General features: G+C 42.5%; 1 protein-coding gene across 1 annotated transcript in view; it reads left to right on the top strand.

The window, feature by feature from the left end:
• The first annotated feature begins 217 nt into the window (after positions 1-217).
• Positions 218-20,114, top strand: part of LOC102833384 (uncharacterized protein KIAA2012 homolog) — a 218,089-nt gene continuing 198,192 nt past the window's right edge. Inside the window, exons 1-3 of the mRNA XM_006862029.1 lie at positions 218-301; positions 1,660-1,944; positions 18,052-18,211. Coding sequence (XP_006862091.1) covers positions 218-301; positions 1,660-1,944; positions 18,052-18,211 — 529 coding nt within the window. The remainder of the gene's footprint in view (positions 302-1,659; positions 1,945-18,051; positions 18,212-20,114) is intronic.

Below are 20,114 nucleotides of genomic sequence, written 5' to 3'. Positions count from 1 at the left end.
ATTTTTTCTCCCGACAAAGACACACACTGTCTAAATTGTGTGGCTGGTTGTTATTAAGAAGCAGCTGTAAAGGGGGAAAATGTATTTAATAAAAGGCCCAGTGTTTGTGGTCTTCTCAAGCTGGCTGCTGAGCTTAGGAAATCTTGAGGTGTGACCAGTTTTCAGCCTTCAAAACCAAGATGAACTGCCCTTGAAGAGGGGTGGTCAGAGGCGAAACATGTTCACGCTCTCTCTCCTCAGCCGGGGACATGGGAAGTTGGTCCAGAACAAACAGAAGTTAGAAGTCTATTTTGAACCAGAGGTGAGTCTTACATCTAAATAAAGGCACATTTTGGGGGTAAAGAAAGAGCGCTCCATTTTTCACTTGGGGGTGAACAATGTATCTAATGTGAGGTGAGTGGGATGTCACAAGTATACTTTCCTCCTTTTTCATGAAACTCCAGGAAACAACACAGTTTCTGGACACGTCAGAGTTACCATTGGGCCCTTTTCTTTCTCCTTCTGCACCTACTTACAGCCTCCCTTGAAGGAGATTCCAGATGGTCTGGAATTTGCATGGTTTGGTTCAAGACCAGAATTTCCTTGTGGGTTCTAAGCAAGCTGATGGTTGTTTGGTTTTAGAAGTCGTGCTCTGTGGTTGAAATGCTGTGTATGTTTGTGCCATTTCAATGGCTTCCTTAAACTGTATGGAATTCAATCCACAAGATGTATTTTATATAGGCCAAAAGACAAAAAAAAAAATCACATTTTATAAGATTTTTAAGAGGTGGCAAAATTTCCTGTTGTACTGGAATTGTATTTTATTGGATTTTGCCAGGGAAAATAAATCTGTTGAGACACTTTGAAAATTTTTCTGTCACACAGAGATTTCCATTGTCATGGTGGTTGTCATGATATTTGACCTCTGTTGTATGAAAAGACATATAAAGTTTCAAAGGACCTCTGTGGCCAATGGCATTTACTTACTTACAAGATATGTAACTACTTTACAGGCTCCTAAATAGCCAAATTAGGCAATGTATTATTAGCATCTGGAATGTATAGACATTCTCTCTGTACTGCTAAAGTGTCGGTGCGTTGGAATAGTTTTCTTCTATTTCAACTGCCAGCTAGTCCAGGTCTAATTTCAAAGTTATCTGTTGCCCTTGATAATTCTGACTACTTACTGGCATACCAAGAAACTTTAACTGGTCTGGAACCTACACTCTACTCCATTTAAGCCTCCAGGCGTGACTGGCTCTACTTAAAGTCACATGGAGTAAAATAGAACCAATTTTTCTACTAATTTTGAAATGTGAAGGGCAAAATCAGTTGCTAAGAAAAGTGATTGTGTTCTTTGACACTGTGTGGACAATGAAAAGGAAATAAGAACCTAAGTAAATGTCAAACACCCTATGCAAGCAGTATTTGCTATAAAAACCAGCTATTGTCAAATCTACTCTGACTCATGACAACCCCATGTATGCAGAATAGAACTTCTTGGGAGGGCTTCCATGACGTTGACTGTTTGGAAGCAGATCAGCAGGATTTTCTTCCAAGGTGTCTCTGGGTGAATTCAAACCACCAACATTTTGTTTAGTGTCTGTACCATCAGGGACTCCATTTGGCTATAAAAGCACTTCAAAGTGGATTGGTCAAGGTGATTCTTTTTCCCTGCAGGATTACTTGAACTGGAAGTCTCCAGAAGATTATGTCCTGGTCAGGAAATCCCAGAATGACAACAATGATGACCAGGCCTCCTGGAGTCTCTTTCTTCCTAAAACTTTCAGCACTAGAAAGGGTGCCCTGATTCTCTACTCAGAAGGTTTAGCCATATCAGCATGGACACCAGAAGAGAGAAGAAAAGGCACCTGTCACTCCAAAGGCTATAGGAAGAGGTTGGGTCTCAAACTGCGTACACTTCAAGACCTCAAAGAAGCCATCTTGGCATATGGAAGGAATGAGGTAGGCAGAGTCTTGGGTTTGGGAAGGCACTGGCCTACATGTCTGAAATCCAATTTCTCTCACCCTACAAAAGGTCTGAAACCCTCAGGCCTCCATTTCTTCATCTCTAAAATGAACTCTGTCTGCTTCACACAACTATTTTGAGGCTTATATGAGGTAATATATATGAAGAGGCTCTGAAAAACATAAAGGGCTATATTATCATCATTTTGTATCGTTTCACTTCCAATGGCACAGAATCCTTTTCAACATTCAGGCAGATCCAGACCAGCAGACGCTTCATCAGAAGCCTTGGAATCCTGTCTCTTAGCCAAAAGTATCATCACTGCACCTCTGATGCTCTTGGCTTTGTGGAAATGAGAGGGAGAACATTTTAAATATTTACCTTGAGTCTGCAGCATAAGTGAATGATGTTTTCCATTCTGAGTTTAATATTAAGGGAAAACCCATGTTCACTTTTCTGATTCACACTTTTTAATGTTCTGTGAGATGTGCACCTGGCCCATGCTTTCTAAAACTGCAGGCATCAGCCCTCTGACTGAGCCAAGGAGAGAGACTGGGGAGATGTGTCACTTGATGATGTTCAAGGTTATGGAGAGTGGGTTGGTTTCTCTCTAGTTTTAAAGTCTCTGCTGGCTTCTCATGCCCCATGAGATGAAGTCATGAGCTTCTCCAACCAGATCTTCTCATGCTGGCTTTCCCCTTCATTTCTAGTCACGTTTCCCATTTGTTCTTACCACCACCTCTCCCATGGACCCTCAAGGTCCCACTCATCTGAATTGTTCACCATTCTTCAAACACTGTGTGTCTTTTCATGACTCTGTGTTTTTGTACATATTTCTCCAGCTGGCAAACACATGCTTATCCTTGAAGACACAACTCAAATGTCGTGTCCCTTCTGAAGCCTCCTCCTTCTTCTCTAGGCAGAGATATCCCACTTGTTGCTTGTGTGAACATTCCCAAACCCTCACACGTTGCACTTTATCTCTTTGTTAATTTATTCCCTGATAGAATGGCATCTCCTTGAGGACAACAGGGACCATATCTAAATCATTTCTAGGAAATACTGAATACCTATAAGTGTTTGTGGAATGAAGGGCTCAATTATACACAATATTTAGATTATCTCCCAGTATCGTTATTGGGCAATTTATCACCTACCAGAACTTAAGCAGAGCTCCCAAACGGAAAATTCTTCTGCCTTCTTCCCATCTTTCAAAATACAGAGAGGCTTGAGGACATTGACTAAAGGTCCTTGTTCTTAAAATCATAAATTCAAGGTGAAAAGAAACCAATTGTTGGATGCTTACTATTATTTTATTGTTAAGTACTAGTGAGACCTTGTATAGGCTTCCCAAGGCTGTAAATATTTGTGGGGGCAGAAAACCTCGTCTTTCTCCTGTACTATTACTTTATAGACATCTTACATTTAATCCTCATAATAACCCTAGGAGACATGGTTACTCTGGGAAGTTATATGACTTGCCCAAGGCCTTAGAGGTGGTAAATGACAGAGCTAAGATGCAAGCCTAACCCTTTCTACCTACCTAGGCCTCCATGCTACGTAGTGTGTTCTATTTTTTCTGAATTCAGAGGTTATTATGTCAGGTGTTGGCTTGTTTTTCCTCATGTCCATTTTTCATCCTTTTCCTGCTCTGCTCTGAATCACAGAGGGGGTGACCCTAGGCTATAAGCCAAACATCTGTGCCAACTGGCTTCTGACTGCATTGGCCAATGGAAATAGTGGATGGAAATGAAAGAGGTGAGAAAAGAGAAAGCCAAAGTATCTCCTCCCCTGATGGCAAGAAGTGTCCACATTTCCTCTGTGGTCTAGCTTCCAAGAGACAGCCTACTGTGGCTCCAGGTGACCCCACCAGCTCCTCCCTTCTCCCTCGAGTCTAGGAGTGGTGCTGATGCTGCTAATCTCTGTGTTGCATCATCATCTGTTTGACTTTTTCACCTTCTCTTTGATCACCTATGTAAGCAGTTCCCTGAATTAAATTCTTCCTTCTTTTTAATACTTAGAGTGATTTATTTTTTTCTGGTTAGACACAGACTATTGAGACTAACTTACTGCCCAAAGTAAGAACTCCTTCCACAGCCTTCGGATTCTTATCTACATTACTTAAGTACTTCTGGAAACAGGTTTTCATTGTTTTATAAAGTAGATGAGTCTATTTTGGATAGCCTCATTTTTTGTTCGATCTGGACTCAGTGGTAAAGGTTCCTGCCTTCCTGTGATATTCATCTACTTTATAACTTCAGCCTTTGCACAAAGCAGAATACTACAGTCTAACTTGAAATAAGTAGAATGGAAATGGTATAAAGAAACTGGAAAAGAAGGGAAAGATTTGGAATACTAATGAAGCAGGAATTTTAAAAGATTAGAGAACACAGTAGATTAAAACAAGAGGAGAAGTAACTAAAAAATAATTTGGCATTAAAAAAAAAAAATTATCTCAGAAAAGTAGAGCATTGTCTGATTGTAGAAACTATATAGGCTGGCCAGAAACTTTAAAAATCATAATACCCAGTGCTGGGAGGGATATAACAAAATAAGCAGGCATACATTATTATTGTTAAGTACTGTTGAGTCGGTTCTGACTCAGAGTGACCCTGCCTAGGACTTCTGAAGAGCTCCTGGTGAGCTTGAACCACTGACCTTGTAGTTCAAACTGACCTTGTGGTCCACTGCTTATCCTACAGTGCCACACAGATCTGTATGCCATTTCTGGAGGCATTTTTGGAAAAGTATAAAAAGACATCATGCTCCCCTTTGATTCAACATTCCACTTTTAGGAATTTGCCCTAAAAAATAATCAGACATGTGCTTAAAGATTTATGGACAAGAACATTTATTACAGAGTTATTTATAAATATTCAAAGTGCTTAAAACAATAAAAGTCCAACCATGGAACACTGATAAAATTATAGTACAGGTATATAATGGGTTTTAGGGCACAGTCATAAATAACAGGAGAAAGTATTTATAGTGTATTTTTTAAGCAAGTAGTTAAAATAGTATTCATGTAATAACAATATCAATTTTTATGTAAATTTTCTAAGTATTTACTATATACCTCTGAATATTTTAAGTGCTCCCATGTGTAGGTCATCTATTCTAATAACTCTGTGAGTAGGAGTTCTGATTATCACATTTTAAAGGTGAAGAAACCAAAGCACAGAGTTGAGCAACTTACTCAAGGATATGTTGTTCTAAGAGCCATAGAGTTGGTTCCAACTCTTAGTGACCCTCTATAGGGTTTCTGAGGAGCAGCTGGTGGTTTGAACTGCCGACCATACAGTTAGCAGTCCAATGCTTATCCTACAGTTCCACACCAGGACCCCAAGGATATTATTGTTATTGTGAGGTACCATTGAGTTGGTACAAACTCATAGCAAACCTATGTACAACAGACCAGTCCTGGGCCAACCTTAATTGTGCCAACCTCACAATCTCTGCTACTTTGGAGCCTGTTGCTGCTGCCACTGTGCAATTCATCTAGTTGGGGTCTTCCTCTTTTTCTCCAACCCTCCACTTTACCAAACAGGATACCGTTCTCTAGGGAATGGTCCAATCCTGATAACATGTCCGAAGTATTAGAGATGAAGTCTGGTCATCCTGGCTTCCAAGGAGCACTCTAGCTGTATATCTTCCAACACAGATTTGTTTGTTCTTTTGGCAGTCCATGGTACTTTTAATATTCTTGTCCAACACCATAGCTCAAATGCACCAATTCTTCAAGGGTCTTCCTTATTCACTACCCAACTTTCATATGATATGAGATTATTGAAACTACCATGACTTGGGTCAGGCACACCTTAGTCCTCAAACTGACATCTTTGCTATTCAACGCTTTAAAAAGTTCTTGTACAGAAGATTTGCCTAACACAGTATATCATTTGATTTCTTGACTGTTGCTTCTATGAATGTTGATGGTTGATCCGAGTAAAATTAAGTCTTTAACAACTTCAATCTTTTCTCCATTTATATGGATGCTGTTTATTGGTCTAGTGGTGAGGGTTTTGTTTTCTTTACATTGAACCCATACCAATGGCTGTGGTCTTTGGTCTTTATCAGTAAATATTTTAAGTCCTCTTCACTTTCAGCAAGCAAGGTTGTATCATCTGCATATCACAGGTTGGTAATTAGTCTTCCACCAATTATTATGTCATGGTTTTCTTCATATAATCCAGCTTCTTAGATTATGTGCTCAGCATACATTTTAAATAAATATGGTGAAAGAATACAACACTGATGCACACTTTTCCTAATTTTAAACCATTCAGTGTTCCCTTGTTCTGTTTGAACAACTGCCTCTTTGTCTATGTGCAAGTTCCTCATGAGCACAATTAAGTGTGCCAGAATACTCATTCTTTGCAGTGTTGTCCATAGCTTGTCATGATCCATACAATCTAGAGTCTTTGAGTATTCAATAAACATAATCTATGCTCCTTATACAAAATAAACTATCAACACTCATGGAAGTAGCAGGCAAGAAATCAAACAATGTATTGCATTAGTCAAATCTGCTGTACAAGACCTTTTGAAAATGTTGAAGAACAAAGATGTCAGCTTGAGGACTAAGATGCACCTGACCCAAGCCATGGTATTTTCAATAACTTCATATGCATGCAAAAGCTGGACAGTGAAAAAGGAAGACAGTAGAAGAATTGATGCTTTGGAGTTATGGTGTTGGAGGAGAATATTGAAAGTACCATGGGCTGCCAAAAAAACAAACAGATCTGTGTTGGAAGAAGTGCAGCCAGAGTGCTCCTTGGAGGCCAAGATGGCCAAACTTCATCTCTCATATTTCGGACATATTGTCAGGAGGGACCAGTCGCTGGAGAAGGATATCATGTTTGGTAGGGTGGAGGGTCAGAGAAAAAGAAGACCCCCAGCGAGATGGATTGGCCAAGTGTCAGCATCCACAGGCTCAAGTGTGGCAACAATTGTGAGGTTGGCCCAGGATCGGGAAGTGTTTCATTCTGTTGTGCATAAGGTCGCTATGAGTCGGTACCGACTCGATGGTACCTAACAACAACAACAACAACTGGATTATATGTACAGTTTACAAGGAAAAAGCTACCTCTAACCAAGATCAATTTTAATAAAAATCCAGTAGACTCCTATATTTCTAAGTTATTATAACAAATCGATAGAGAACATTTACATTAATTGCTGACTCCAGACGCTTAACAAGCACCATTTATGTAAAACCCATTGCCGAGTCCATTCTGACTCATAGCCACCCTATAGCACAGATTAGAATCACTCCACAGGATTTCTGAGGTTATAAATCTTTACAGCAGATTGCCCCATCTTCCTCCTACTACTTACTATAATGCTCGTCACTATTCTAAGCACTTTATATTTAGTAATTAATTTAATTCTCACAAAAACATTGTAAGGTATTTACTTTTATCATCCCCACTAGGCAGATGAAGAAACTGAGGCAAAGGCAGGTCAAGTAATTTCCCCAAGGTCATACAACTAACAAGGGATGAAGCCAGGATTCAAACGCAGAAGACTGAGCTCTTGTGGGACCCAGAGCTTAATTTTTGCTGTTTACAAAATTAGTTGTACGTTTGCTTTAGTGACTTGTTGTTAAGTGCTGTGGACCATTCCTACTCATAGCAACCCTATATAAGGTTTCCGAGGCCGTAAATCTTTTATGAGATCAGAAAGCCTCATCTTTCTTCTAAGAACAACTCGTGGGCTCGAACTGCTGACCTTGTGGTTTGCAAGCCAGTGTTTATTCTACACAGCCACGGTGCTCTCTTGCTTTTGTGGCATGTTGTTGCTGTTGGTAAGTGCTGTCAAGTCAGTTCTAACCCATAGCGACCCTGGACAGGGTTTCCAATGAGCAGCTGGTGAGCTTGAACCACCAATCTTGTGGTTCAAACCAACTTTGCAGGCCAGCACATTAGGCAAGTCAAATCTTTGATACTGATTGGGTTGGCCAGGAATCAAGTCCTGTTACAACACTGTATCTATGGGAAAGTTCATAATCAAGTTCATGGATTCTCTTTTTTGTTGCCTGATGTTCAGGAACAAATACATGAATGTTAAAGACACACAGGAGAGAGAATCAATTCCACTAAAACCCAGACATTAAACCTGCAGAGAAAGGGTCTGGCTGGGGAGTGGTAGCATTTACCAGAGGCTAACTAAAGTCAGGAGAAGGCTTTCCAGGCACAGTTGCAAAACACATTTCTCTCCTGCCTCCTCCCTCCCCCCCAACCCCCCCCCCCCCCCTCCCCCTTACTCGTGTCAGACTATCCTGGCAGCCCTCAGGCTAATGCTAGTCACAACTGCACAGGTGTGTCAACAACAGGCTTGCCCTTTGCTGGAACACACTGACTCCAGCCAACTCCAGGCAGGGTAGGGGACACCAGCTGTACTCCATGAGAGAAGGACATGGCAGCTAGAGCAGGCACCTCAGGGTACACATGGTTGTCATTAAAGTATATATCCATTGTTGGATCTTTCCATTCAATTGCACTAACATCTCATGAGAAGTGATTAACCAGTCATTACCTAGAACAGTGCCTGGCACACAGCAGTCACTCAACAAATCATCATTCATTGACAGGATTGGCAGAGGCCATAGCACCTACTCACCCAACCCACCCACTGCCATCAAGTCAATTCTGACTCCTAGCAACCCTATACAATGGAACAGAACTGCTCCTTGGGGTATCCAATACTAAATCTTTATGGGCACAGACAGCCTCATCTTTCTCCTGCAGAGTGGCTGGTGGGTATGAACTGGTAACCTTGTGGACAGAACCCAACACTTACCCCACTATGCCACCAGGGCTCCCTCTCTACTCACCAGAGGTACTTAGTTTGGTCAACAAGGCAGGTTTATGCCCTGTTGACATTTGATAGAAGGCAGTTTAGAAGAGGAGCTAGACTAATTTTTTAGCACACTGTAGAAATATAAAAGAGGTAGAAATAGTGGCTGCTTCTTATTAGGAAAACCTGGATTTGCTTTTTAGAGACAGTAGAATTTGAGTTTGAATCTTGGGGTAAAAAGTAAGTGGAGAGAGACCTTCCAGGCAGCCTAGAGAGCTGAACAAGCAGAGGAAGGCTAGGCAGGGGTAAGTCAATAGGTGTGGCTCTTAGCTGCCAATATTCTTGCCAGTCTGAGGATCTCTGGGCTTCTCCGTCACTGTCTGTCAACTCTTACACATAAAGGCTGGGCCACTCACTGTCTGGTAAGATGGCAGCTGACTGGCTGGGCCCTGCCTTTCTGGGGATTCTGGCACCCTGCCACCCCATGTCTGTTGGGCAGGAACACAAGCCCCACCTGCTCCTTCAGTCCTCTGAGAACCCTTGCTGCCAGCACCAGGGTGGGGTGGTAGGAATAGCCAGGGATCCACTGAAGGCAGGTGCATGGTCTCCTCTTCACGCCTGTGCATACCGAGGTCTGGCAGGCACCGGGAAGGAGAGCGGGTCCCAGCACGTCCCTCATTAAAGGAAGCACTCACGGTGGAGTGTGGATAACAGGCTGTTCTGTGCACACTAATTACTCATTCCAGAAGAAACCAGAAGCTGGGGTTGATTGGCAAAGCCATGGCAGGCCTGAGCAGTCGGAAACCATCCGCCAGCCTCCCACTGTCGTGTTTATTTCTCCATTCTGGAAACTCCCTTCCAGGCTCCCATCTGTCTCCCAATTTGTCCAGCTTGTCCTTTTTGGATGGGTGATAAGACCTAGAGGATAATGGTGGAGAGGGAGTTGAGAAGTAAGTATGAGAACAGGCTGGGTGCAACAAAATACGTTTTGAAACAAATTTACCATTCATAAATGAAGTTTAAACACATTACTGGAAATTTTTATTTTTAAAAAGAAGAGAGAAGAAACTATAATCATGCCAACCACTCTAATACAGCCATTTTAATGTATTTCCTTCTGATGTTTCCACCATGATTATACACATATTAAGCAGGTTTTTATGAGAGATTTGTTCCCATAAATATTACAGCCTAGGAAACCCTATGGGACAGTTCCACTTTGCCCAACAGGTTTGCTATGAGTCAGAATGGACTCAACAACACCAACATCAGTTGTACTATACATACACTCTTGTATCTTGCTTTCTCCATTTAAAACATTTTCCTACATGTTGGAAACGAGTGAGTAGGTTTAACCCTGACTAGTCTCAGTAGCCCTAAGCAGGCCTGAAGCCTCTCTTGATGTGCTGGGATTTTTTCCAGTGATGTGTAGAAAAATTCCACCTCACAGGCAGAATTTGAGAAATTACCAAGCAAAACCAGAAAACGCGAAGAAAACGTAAGAAGTTACAGTCAACAAAACAATGGTCCCCTCCTCGGAAACTCTATACAGTTTGCTGTGGGTCAGAACTGACTCAATGGCACTTAACAATAACAAAAAGCTGTGTCCTGTGGGTTAATGCACCACACTGCAAAGCCACTTGAACTGCAAGCTCACCAGCTGCTCCTTGGAAACCCCATACAGGGTGGCTGTGGGTCAGAACTCGCTGGCACTTAACAACAACAACAAAGCTCACCAGCCAAGAGTGCTGGTAGCCTAGTGGTTACGAATGGGGCTGCGAACCTCAAGGTCAGCAGTTTGAAACTACCAGCCGTTCCGCAGGAAAAAGATGAGGCTTTCTGCTCCCATAACGATTTATAGCCTCGGAAACCGTGTGCAGGGTCACTATGAGTTGGAACCGACTTCATGGTACTTAACATCATCATCATCATCAAAGCTCACCAGCTGCTCCTTGGAAACCCTATACAGGGTCACTATGGGTCAGAATCGACTCGACGGCACTTAACAATAACAACAGCAAATGAGTCCAGCGCATCACCAGGACCACCACCAAAGGAACCCTGGTTTGGGTTAATGCTCTGGACTGCAAAGTGTGTTTGAACCACAAGGTCGGCGGTTAAGCTCACCAGCTGCTCCCCGGAAACCCGATACAGGGTCGCCGTGAGTCGAACTGACATGACAGCACTTAACAGCAACAACAAAGATATCTACATCCTAGTCACTGGAACCTATCCATATGTTAGGTTACAAGGTAAAGGGACATGAAAGTAGCAGTTGGAATTAAGGTTGCTAATGAGGGGCCCTTAAAATAGGAAGATTAGCCTGGGTTATTCATGGGGCCCAGTGTCAAACATTCAAGTCCTTAAAGGTGGAAGAAATCAGAACTAGCACCAAGTTTCTGGCCTTGAAGATGGAGCAAGAGAAGCCAAAGCCAAGGAATACAGTGAGCTCTAGAAGCTGAAAAAGCAAGGAGATGGATCCTTCACTTGAGCCTCCGGAGGAACACAGCCCTGTCAATGCCAGGATTTTAGTCCTGAGAGACCCATATCAAGCTTCTGACTTCCATAACTAGAAAATAATAAAATTGTATAAGTCATTGTTGTTGTTGTTAAGTGCTACCAAATCAATTCAGACTCATAGTGAATCTGTATAGGGTTTCCAAGGAGTGTCTGGTGAGTTTGAACCACCGACCTTGTATTTCAAACCAACCTTTGGTCCAGTACTTTATCTCACAGAACCACACCAGGACTCCCATTAAGCCACTAAGTTTGTGGTAATTTGTTAAAGCAGCAATAAGATACTAGTATGAAGCTAAGATCAGCTTTTCAAACTCTAATCACAGGCATATTTACCTCAAATACTCATTTAGAATTTACCCATGTTAATGTTGTTAATTACATCTCAATGTTAAGAAAACAAAAATCCTCACCACTGGACCAATAAACAACATTCTTATCAACAGAGAAAAGATTGAAGTTGTCAAGGACTTCATTCTTATTGGATCAACTATCAACACTCACGGAAGCAGCAGTCAAGAGATCAGACGACGTATTGCACTGGGCAAATCTGCTGCACAGGAACTTTTTAAAGTATTGAAGAGCAGAGATGTCAGCTTGAGGACTAAGGTGCGCCTGACCCAGGCCATTGTGTTTTCAGTAGCCTCATATGGATGCGAAAGCTGGGACAATGAATAAGGAAGATCGTAGAAGAATTGATGCCTTTGAGTTGTGGTGTTGGAGGAGAATACTGAAAGTGCCATGGACTGCCAAAAGAACCAATAGATCTGTTTTGGAAGAAGTGCAGCTAGAGTGCTCCTTGGAGGCCAGGATGGCTAAGCTTCGTCTCTCCTACTTTGGACATATTGTCCGGAGGAAACAATCGTTGGAGAAGGATGTCATGCTGGGTAAGGTGGAGGGTCAGAGAAAAAGAGGAAGACCCCCAACGAGATGGATCAGCCAGGTGGCATCATTGATGGATTCAAGTGTGGCAGCGGTAGTGAGGTTGGCCCAGGATTGGACATTGTTTCGTTCTGCTGTGCATGGGGTCACTATGAGTCAGTTCCGATTCGATGGCACCTGACAACAACAACAACAATGTTGGTAAGTGCCATTGAGTTAATCCCAACTCACAGTACCTCTGTATAGGGTTTCCAAGGAGCAGCTTGGTGGGTTTGAACCTGTAACGTTGTAGTTAGCAAACCAATGCTCATCCTACAGCACCACACCCAACAATTTGACCCCTAGATTATACCCAAAGGAATAGAAATGATGTCCTGATGTTCGCTGCAATATGAATGAACCTTGAAAACATTATGCTGAGTAAAATAAGTCAGACACAAAAGAACAAATATATATGATCCCATTTGTATAAAATATCCATGCAAGAAAATACATAGAGACAAAATTCTAGAGTGGTTACCAGGGGATAGGGGACTAGAGGAGCATTGTTTAATGAGTATTGGGTTTCTGTTTTGTTGTTGTTGTATGCCGTCACGTTGGTTCCAACTCATAGCGACCCTGTATAGGGTTTCTGAGAATGGCTGGTGGGTTTGAACAGCCAACCTGTGGTTACCAGTCTAGTGGTTATCATACAGCACCACATTAGGGCTCAGGGTTTCTGTTTAGAGTGATGCAAAACTTTTGGAAACGGGTAGTGTTGATAGCTGTACAACATGGTAGATGTGACTAACGTCACTAAAGAGCAGTTGAAATGACAAATGTATACTTCACTTCTGGAGAATCGCTATACTGGTATTTTTCCCACAACTTAAGCCTTTGCCAGCTTCAGCTCTGTTGCTCCCACATTCTGCCTCTGCATCAATTAGAAAGACTTTTGGCTGCAAGTAACAGATCACTTGGTTATCAAGGATTTAAGTCAAGGATCAGATTCAATTCTGCCTACTGCCTGTTTTTATAAATAAAGTTTTATTGGAACACAGTCATGCCCCATTTGTTTACATGTTGTCTATGGTTACTTACATGCTACAAAGATGGAGCTGAGTAGTGCAACAGAGATCACATGGCCTTCTAAAATATTTAAATCTAGCTCTTTAAGGAAAAATCTGCCAACCCTGGCTTAGGCAGTAAGGGTATTTAATTATTTCATGTAGTAAGAAGTTTGGGGGTAGAAGTTTCATGTTCGGCCAGCTGCTCCGCAATGCCATTTCCCTTCACCATGCTTAGAATAAGCATCTTCCTCATGCTTATTATCACATGTTCACAAGATATCTCCCATAGTCCAGAGGTCACATGTGGGTTTAAAGTAGAAAGAAAGAGGTCAGCAAACAATTCTCACCCAGCTATTCCTTCTACAAGGAAGCAGACTTTCTAGAAGCTCCCAAGCCAACTTCCCCTTGTGTCCCATTGCCAAGAACTAGGTCACATGATCACTCCAAACTGCAATGGAGTCTGGGAAAGCAAGTATCTAGAAAAAGGGCTCTGCTACGAATCGGGCTGCGAACCTCAAGATCAGCAGTTCAAAACTACCAGCTGTTCCGCAGGAGAAAGATGAGGCTTTCTGCTCCCATAAAGATTTACAGCCTTGGAAACCCTGTACGGGTCACTATGAGTCAGAACCAACTCCACAGCACATAACAACAACATCAAATGGAGGGTTCAGTTAGCAAAAAGAAGTGAGGAGAAGAGCTTTTAGGAAGCCAGTTAATATAGTCTCTCAACCTAGACAAAGGGTAGACAAATAGAGCTAATATTTTTGACCACCTACTAGGTACTGAGTATTAAGTACTCAACTCATTTAATCCTTAAACTAAGCATAATTACCCAGAGAAATAATTAAGTTACCAAGGACACATGACTAATAAGGGTAGGTCTAGCTCTCAAAGCCAGTCTCCCTTAAGGCAAAGTCTCTGCTTGACTGCTTTCATCATGTGCTCTCCTCCCAGTCCATTCAGAGAGTCAGGAGATTAGGACATGCTTGTCCATCTGCTTCTCCTAACACCCCAGAGTGCAAGGTAGGCAAGGAAGGGAGCCCGGGCAGTGTGAGGGGAAAGACCCTTACATGTAGCCATAAACTGGTCCAGTGGGAGACATATTATTACATTATTTCACTTGAAACATTAAAAATCCCTTAAAAAGACAAAGTTGAGAAGGGATGGGAAGGAGAGTTGAATGGAAATAGGAAGCATAGGTAAGAAGCAGAAGAACTATTGTTCCATGGAAGGGATTGCAATCATTGAGATGAAACAAAGTGTATGATTTGTTGAATGTAAAACTGAAGATTTTGTCAGTAAACTTTCAGTCAATTCACAATAAAAAGTTAAAAAGGAAAAAAGCCTTTAAACAGTAGGTATCATGTTAGTATCACAAATGAGATTATGTAAGTGACTGCACAGCCACGTGACTTGGATTGGAGCTATTTGCTCATTTAGTTGTTAATTTACCAACAATATTGAGGCCCATACTATGTGCCAACCAAAATTCCCTCTGCCACAAAGTCACTTCTGACTCACGTGACTTTGTAGGACACAGTGGAAGTGTTCCATATGATTTCCTACGCTGCAGATCTTTATAGGAGCAGATTGCCTCCTCTTTCTCCTACAGAGCACTGATGGATTTGAACCATTGACCTTGTGGTTATTACCTCAATGCTTAATTCATGGCACATCAAGGTCCTTTACTATGTGCCAGGCACTGTAAAATCTTACATTTGATTATCTGATCCCACAACCCAACAACTTGTCACTTCCTTGCTGCTGTTGATGACTACCATTGAGACAGCCCCCAACTCATGGCGACCCAAACACAATGAGACTAAGCGTTGTGTGGTTGCAGATTGTACTATTGTGATCCTAGAATTTTCATTGGCTGCTTTTCAGGAGTAGGTTGCCAGAGCTTTCCTTCTAGTCTGTGTTAGTCTGGAAGTGTTGCTGGAACCCACTCAGCATCACAGTAGCAAGTCTCCACTAACAGACAGGGTGCAGCTGCCTGCTAGACTCTTCTTTTTACAGAGAGGTCAGAAAGGTTCTTGGACTTGCTCAAGGTCACAAAGTTTCTAAGTGACAGACCACAAAACTGGCCAGATTTCAACCATCCTGTCTTTACACCCAGTACACTTTCCTAAGCATTCTCACCAAGCTTTCTCTTTCCTACTCTTCTGTTTGTGCTCTGAGACCCACTTGACGTCCCTCTGTGTCCATTGTTCAGGCTCTGCAAGTCGGTAAGGCTGAAGTGAAAGGGCTTCTCAGGTAGGAAGCAATTGGGTGCCTGCAGACTCAATCTCAGGAGCCCTAGTGACACAATGGATCAGTGCTCAGCTACCAATGGAAAAGTTAGCAGTTCAAACCCACTCAGTGCCTACTCAGGAGGAAGTCCTGGTGATCTGCTTCCATAGAGATTACAGCCAAGAAAATCTACTTTGTCACATGGGGTTGCCATGTGTCCGAATAGACTCAACAGCACCTAACATCGTATCTGACCTCAGAGTGGCAGAGCTTCTTGCCAAGTGTAAGTCCATGAATTACCACACTCCTCTTCAGAAAGGGAATGGGGACCAGTGCAAGAGAGCCACAACCTTGACTCCACAGATGCAAGAAGAGGGCATCCAAAGTCATCAGTGAGGCTGAGGCACCGCCAGCAACCACAATCACTCACCGAGGTAAAAGATGCTGAGCTGGTCACTGAACCAGTGAAAGAACCAAGTCTGGAAATCTCCAACCTTTGGTCATTGTTGTTGTTGTTAAGTGCTGTCAAGTCGGTTCCGACCCATAGCAATCCTGAACAGGGTTTCTGAGGCTGTAAATCTTTACGGGAGCAGAAAGCCACATCTTTCTCCTGCAGAACAGCTGGTAGTTTCGAACTGCTGACCTTGCAGCTTGCAGCCCGATTCGTAACCACTATGCTACCAGAACTCCTTGGTTTGGTCATTAAGTTATATGAAATAATAAACTCTCAGTTCATGCTGCCTGTGGTCCTCACAGTGACACCTACTTTTAAACCAGCGTGTATTTCTTATTTTGACATCAAAATGGTTCATGGTTCATCAATGAGGTGGCAATTTCCTGAAGGACTGAGACTTTGCACTTGTGTGGAGTTTGATGTCCTGGATTCTAGCCCCAACCCTATTGCTAACTGACTAAGTCTTTCAACCTCTATTTCCCTGTTTACATTATTGACCTGGGTGAGCCGCTTCACCAACGGGTAGTAAATGTATTTCTTCTCTCACACTGTCACTGGAACACAAAAAAATATGGAGTATGATTCTACTTACAGGAAGTTCAAGACCAGACACAACTAATCAATGGTGATAGAAACCAGAATAGTGGTTGCCTGGCTGGTAGAGTGCACTGACTGGAAAAAAGTATGAGGGAACTTTCTGAGGTGATAAAAATGTTCTGTCATGTGTGGTGGTTACAAAGGTGTGTACAATTTCTAATTTTCTCAAACTGAACACCTGAGCTCTTTGCATGTTATTGTCTATACAGTATGCCTTAATTTATAACATTTTCTGGTAAAAAGAAGAAAGATGCTGAAACCACAATCAATTCAGCAGGCAGGAATGCCAGGATTGACTAGTGATCACAGGAGCCAGTTAGAGGTGTCAACACAAGTTTCACATGTTTGCTATTCTTAACTGATCATCTTCAGAGGGTTTCTGTGCCATTTAAGGAGAGCTCTGGTAGCGTAGTGGTTAAGAATTGGGCTGCGAACGGCAAGGTCAGCAGTTCGAAACTACCAGCTGCTCCGCAGGAGAAAGATGAGACTTTCTGCTCCTGTAAAGATTTACAACCTCGGAAACCCTGTATAGGGTCGCTATGAGTCGGAACTGACTCCACGGCACATATCAACAACAATATTAACTCAGGGAGTGTAGTGGCTTTATAGGATGAGCATTGAACTGCAAACCACTAGGCCAGTGGTCGAGACTACCAGCCACTCAGAGAGAAAGATATGAGGCTTTCTGTTTCAGCAAAGATTTATAGCTTCAGAAATGCTATACAGGGTAGTTATGAGTTGGAACTAACGCAACAGCCCTTAAGAACAATATTAACTCCAAAGCATGGTGGGTCTGTAGGATAAGCTCTGGACTGATAACCAGAAGAGAAAATTGAGGTTTTCTGCCCCGTAAAGACTTAAAGTTTTGGAGACTTTATACAGGGTGGTTCTGAGTCAGAAGCGACCCGACAATACTTAAAAACAACATTAACTCAGTCCACCTTATAAGATTATAATGAAGTGAAAGTTCTTTGTATAATGTATATCCCTGGCCAAGTATAAGATGTTATTCTCACATTTGTTCTCCACAATGTTTTAAACAGTGGAACTGACTTTGTTAAGCAGGTCCCCAGAAAATTCTCCCTAGGCTGAGATGAAATTCAGCAAAAGCCATATATTTTCAGAATGGCAGGGTTCTCCATGAACATGGGAGCTGGTTTGTCTGATCTGTTATTCATATTACAAACACTGCTTACCAATACTGATTTGCTGAGCTGGCTTTCCCATTGCCATAGAGCACCACTTTTTAAGATACTAAAATGATTTCCACAGACTGAACTAGATAATGTGTTTTCTTTTGAGGCTTTTTATCCCTTCTTATGCTCTGCCTCAAGATGGGGTCTGGTATTTGTCATTTCTTCTTCTCCTTCCAACTGCAAATCTGCAGGGGCCCTTCAGAGCTTTGCTCTGTGGGCTCTTGGTTTATGTCTGTTGGCTGAGGCATCTGTTTTTGGTGCCTTCCAGCACCTTCTGGAAGTCTCCAGATTACTGATGAGAATTGTGCTAACCAGCTTGTATCACCAGGCATCTCAGGGCTCAGCAGCTGTGCTATTTTCTGACTGGTGTCCCCACAGAGGGAGCAGAACAAAGCCTGGCAACCATACCTCCACTTCCAAAGCCAGCCAGAGAGCCAGGCCCAACGGCAGATCCAGCCTGGGTATTCAGCCAAGCGATACCTCCGAGGCCTCTTGCGGAAATGGCCCCCTGACACCATATACAGGCTCCAATGTGCAGGTTAGTAGAGAAGTGGCAGGGGGACCCTGAGTTGCCCCACCTCACATTCTGGTAGGAGAATGTGCTCTCTATCAAGATCTGGAACACCAGGATTTCAGGACTGATTTTATGTTAAAGCAAAGTTTCATAAGCTAGTAGCCCTCAAACTTCAGTCACACCTTTGACCATCTCTCTTTCCCACATGTGCAGAGGGAACCACAACCTGAAGGTTTGCCTTCACTCCCAATCCCTTTAGTAACCTCGCATTCACATCCCATGCCAGAACTTTCTTCTGAAATTTCCTCACCCAGAGCTCCTCCAGTTCAACCTTCTTCATTCACAAAATAAGGAAGGGAAAAAAAGAGGTCCAGAGAGGCAAAGTAATTTTCCCAAGGTCATTCAGCCAAAGGCAGAGCTAGGACTAGAAGCTAGATCTGCCCTGCACTCCCAGTTGCATATTCTTCCCAGAATTCTCTAGGTCCCCATCTAAGGGGATCTCAGATCCTCCAGAAAGTGATAACATTAGGGCTTCTCCTCTTAAAGATGGTGGCCTCTTAGCACAATCCACTTGAGACTGAGATGATAGACAGAGACCTCAAATGTATTCTGCAAAGACCTAACAATAGAAACCAGAAATGCTTGGAATTAACTGTTCCAGATTTATTGTATATACACACAGGCACCTGCGCTGACACCCACTGAAACTTAACAATATTTGGGATAACTTTTCCTAAAAAAAGTTTTGTTGTTTAACTAAAATTCAAATTTAACTGGACAATCTGTATTTTATTTGGCAAACCTACTGGGGGATGAGAGAGGTGAGCTGTAGGATTTGCCAATGCCCAATAAGCCATTTGCCATTTCTTTAGTACCAACAAATAGGGCCAGAGGAAGACTGACTTTTCTCTTGCTTTATAGGTTTACCCTGGGAAGGAGAGAACCACTCTGTCCCCAATAAGTGATGATTTGTAGCAAAATGAGAGACGTGGGCTTGTTCAGTCATTGGTTTTATTTTTGTGGCCTGCCCAAGGTTACAAGCAGATCCATTTATTTAACACTTGTGAGAAAGAGCCTCCTACCCAAAGGAGCTCTGGTAGCCTAGTGGTTACGAATTGGGCTGCGAACCGCAAGGTCAGCAGTTCAAAACTACGAGCTGCTCCGCGGGAGAAAGATGAGGCTTTCTGCACCCGTGAAGATTTACAGCCCTGTTCAGGGTCGCTATGGGTCGGAACCGACTCAATGGCACTTAACAACAACAAACCCAAAGACTTGTTTAGCATTACATAGAGCAGAGAGCAGAACAAGCTACTGCCCTATGGCCAGGGGTGGGGAACCTTTTTTCTGCCAAAATTTATAACACATTCATGGGCCAAACAAATTAACAACTTAAAAATTAACCTGCTATATTTGGTAAAACATTTAATTAACTCACTCACCCCTAGGTTGATGGCTGGAACTGCAGTTGTCATCACAGGGCCAGACCAAATGATTCTGCAGGCCAGATGTTCCCCACCCCTGTCCAAGATTTTTGAGGATCAGAGCCTCTCTTAACATAAAAAAAATGGTCTCAGGCCCCTCCATACGAGAGTCATATGGCCCTGGTGTGCACTGTAGGATAAGCACTGAACTGGTAACCACAATTGTGGCTGGCAATTCAAATCCACCAGTCATTTTATACAGGGTTGCTGAGTCAAAACCTACCCAAGGGCACTTAACAACAATGTGGCTAAAATGTGTGGTTTAAAAAAAGATGCATGTATATGTGCATTCTTGGACTCTTTGTCCAATTGCTCAGGCTAGAGGAACTATGTTGAGACTGGTGTGAGACCACAAGCCCAATGATTCTTTTTTTTTTTTTTTTTAATATTTTATTGTGAATTATGTGATAGTTTACATGGGAGAACATTAGTTTCACATTCATTCT

The sequence above is a fragment of the Chrysochloris asiatica genome, unplaced genomic scaffold (genome assembly GCF_000296735.1).
Source record: "Chrysochloris asiatica unplaced genomic scaffold, ChrAsi1.0 scaffold00045, whole genome shotgun sequence".
Taxonomy (NCBI): Eukaryota; Metazoa; Chordata; class Mammalia; order Afrosoricida; family Chrysochloridae; genus Chrysochloris; species Chrysochloris asiatica.
The sequence above is the reverse complement of the archived record's forward strand: the minus strand, read 5'-3'. Positions and strand labels throughout refer to the sequence as shown.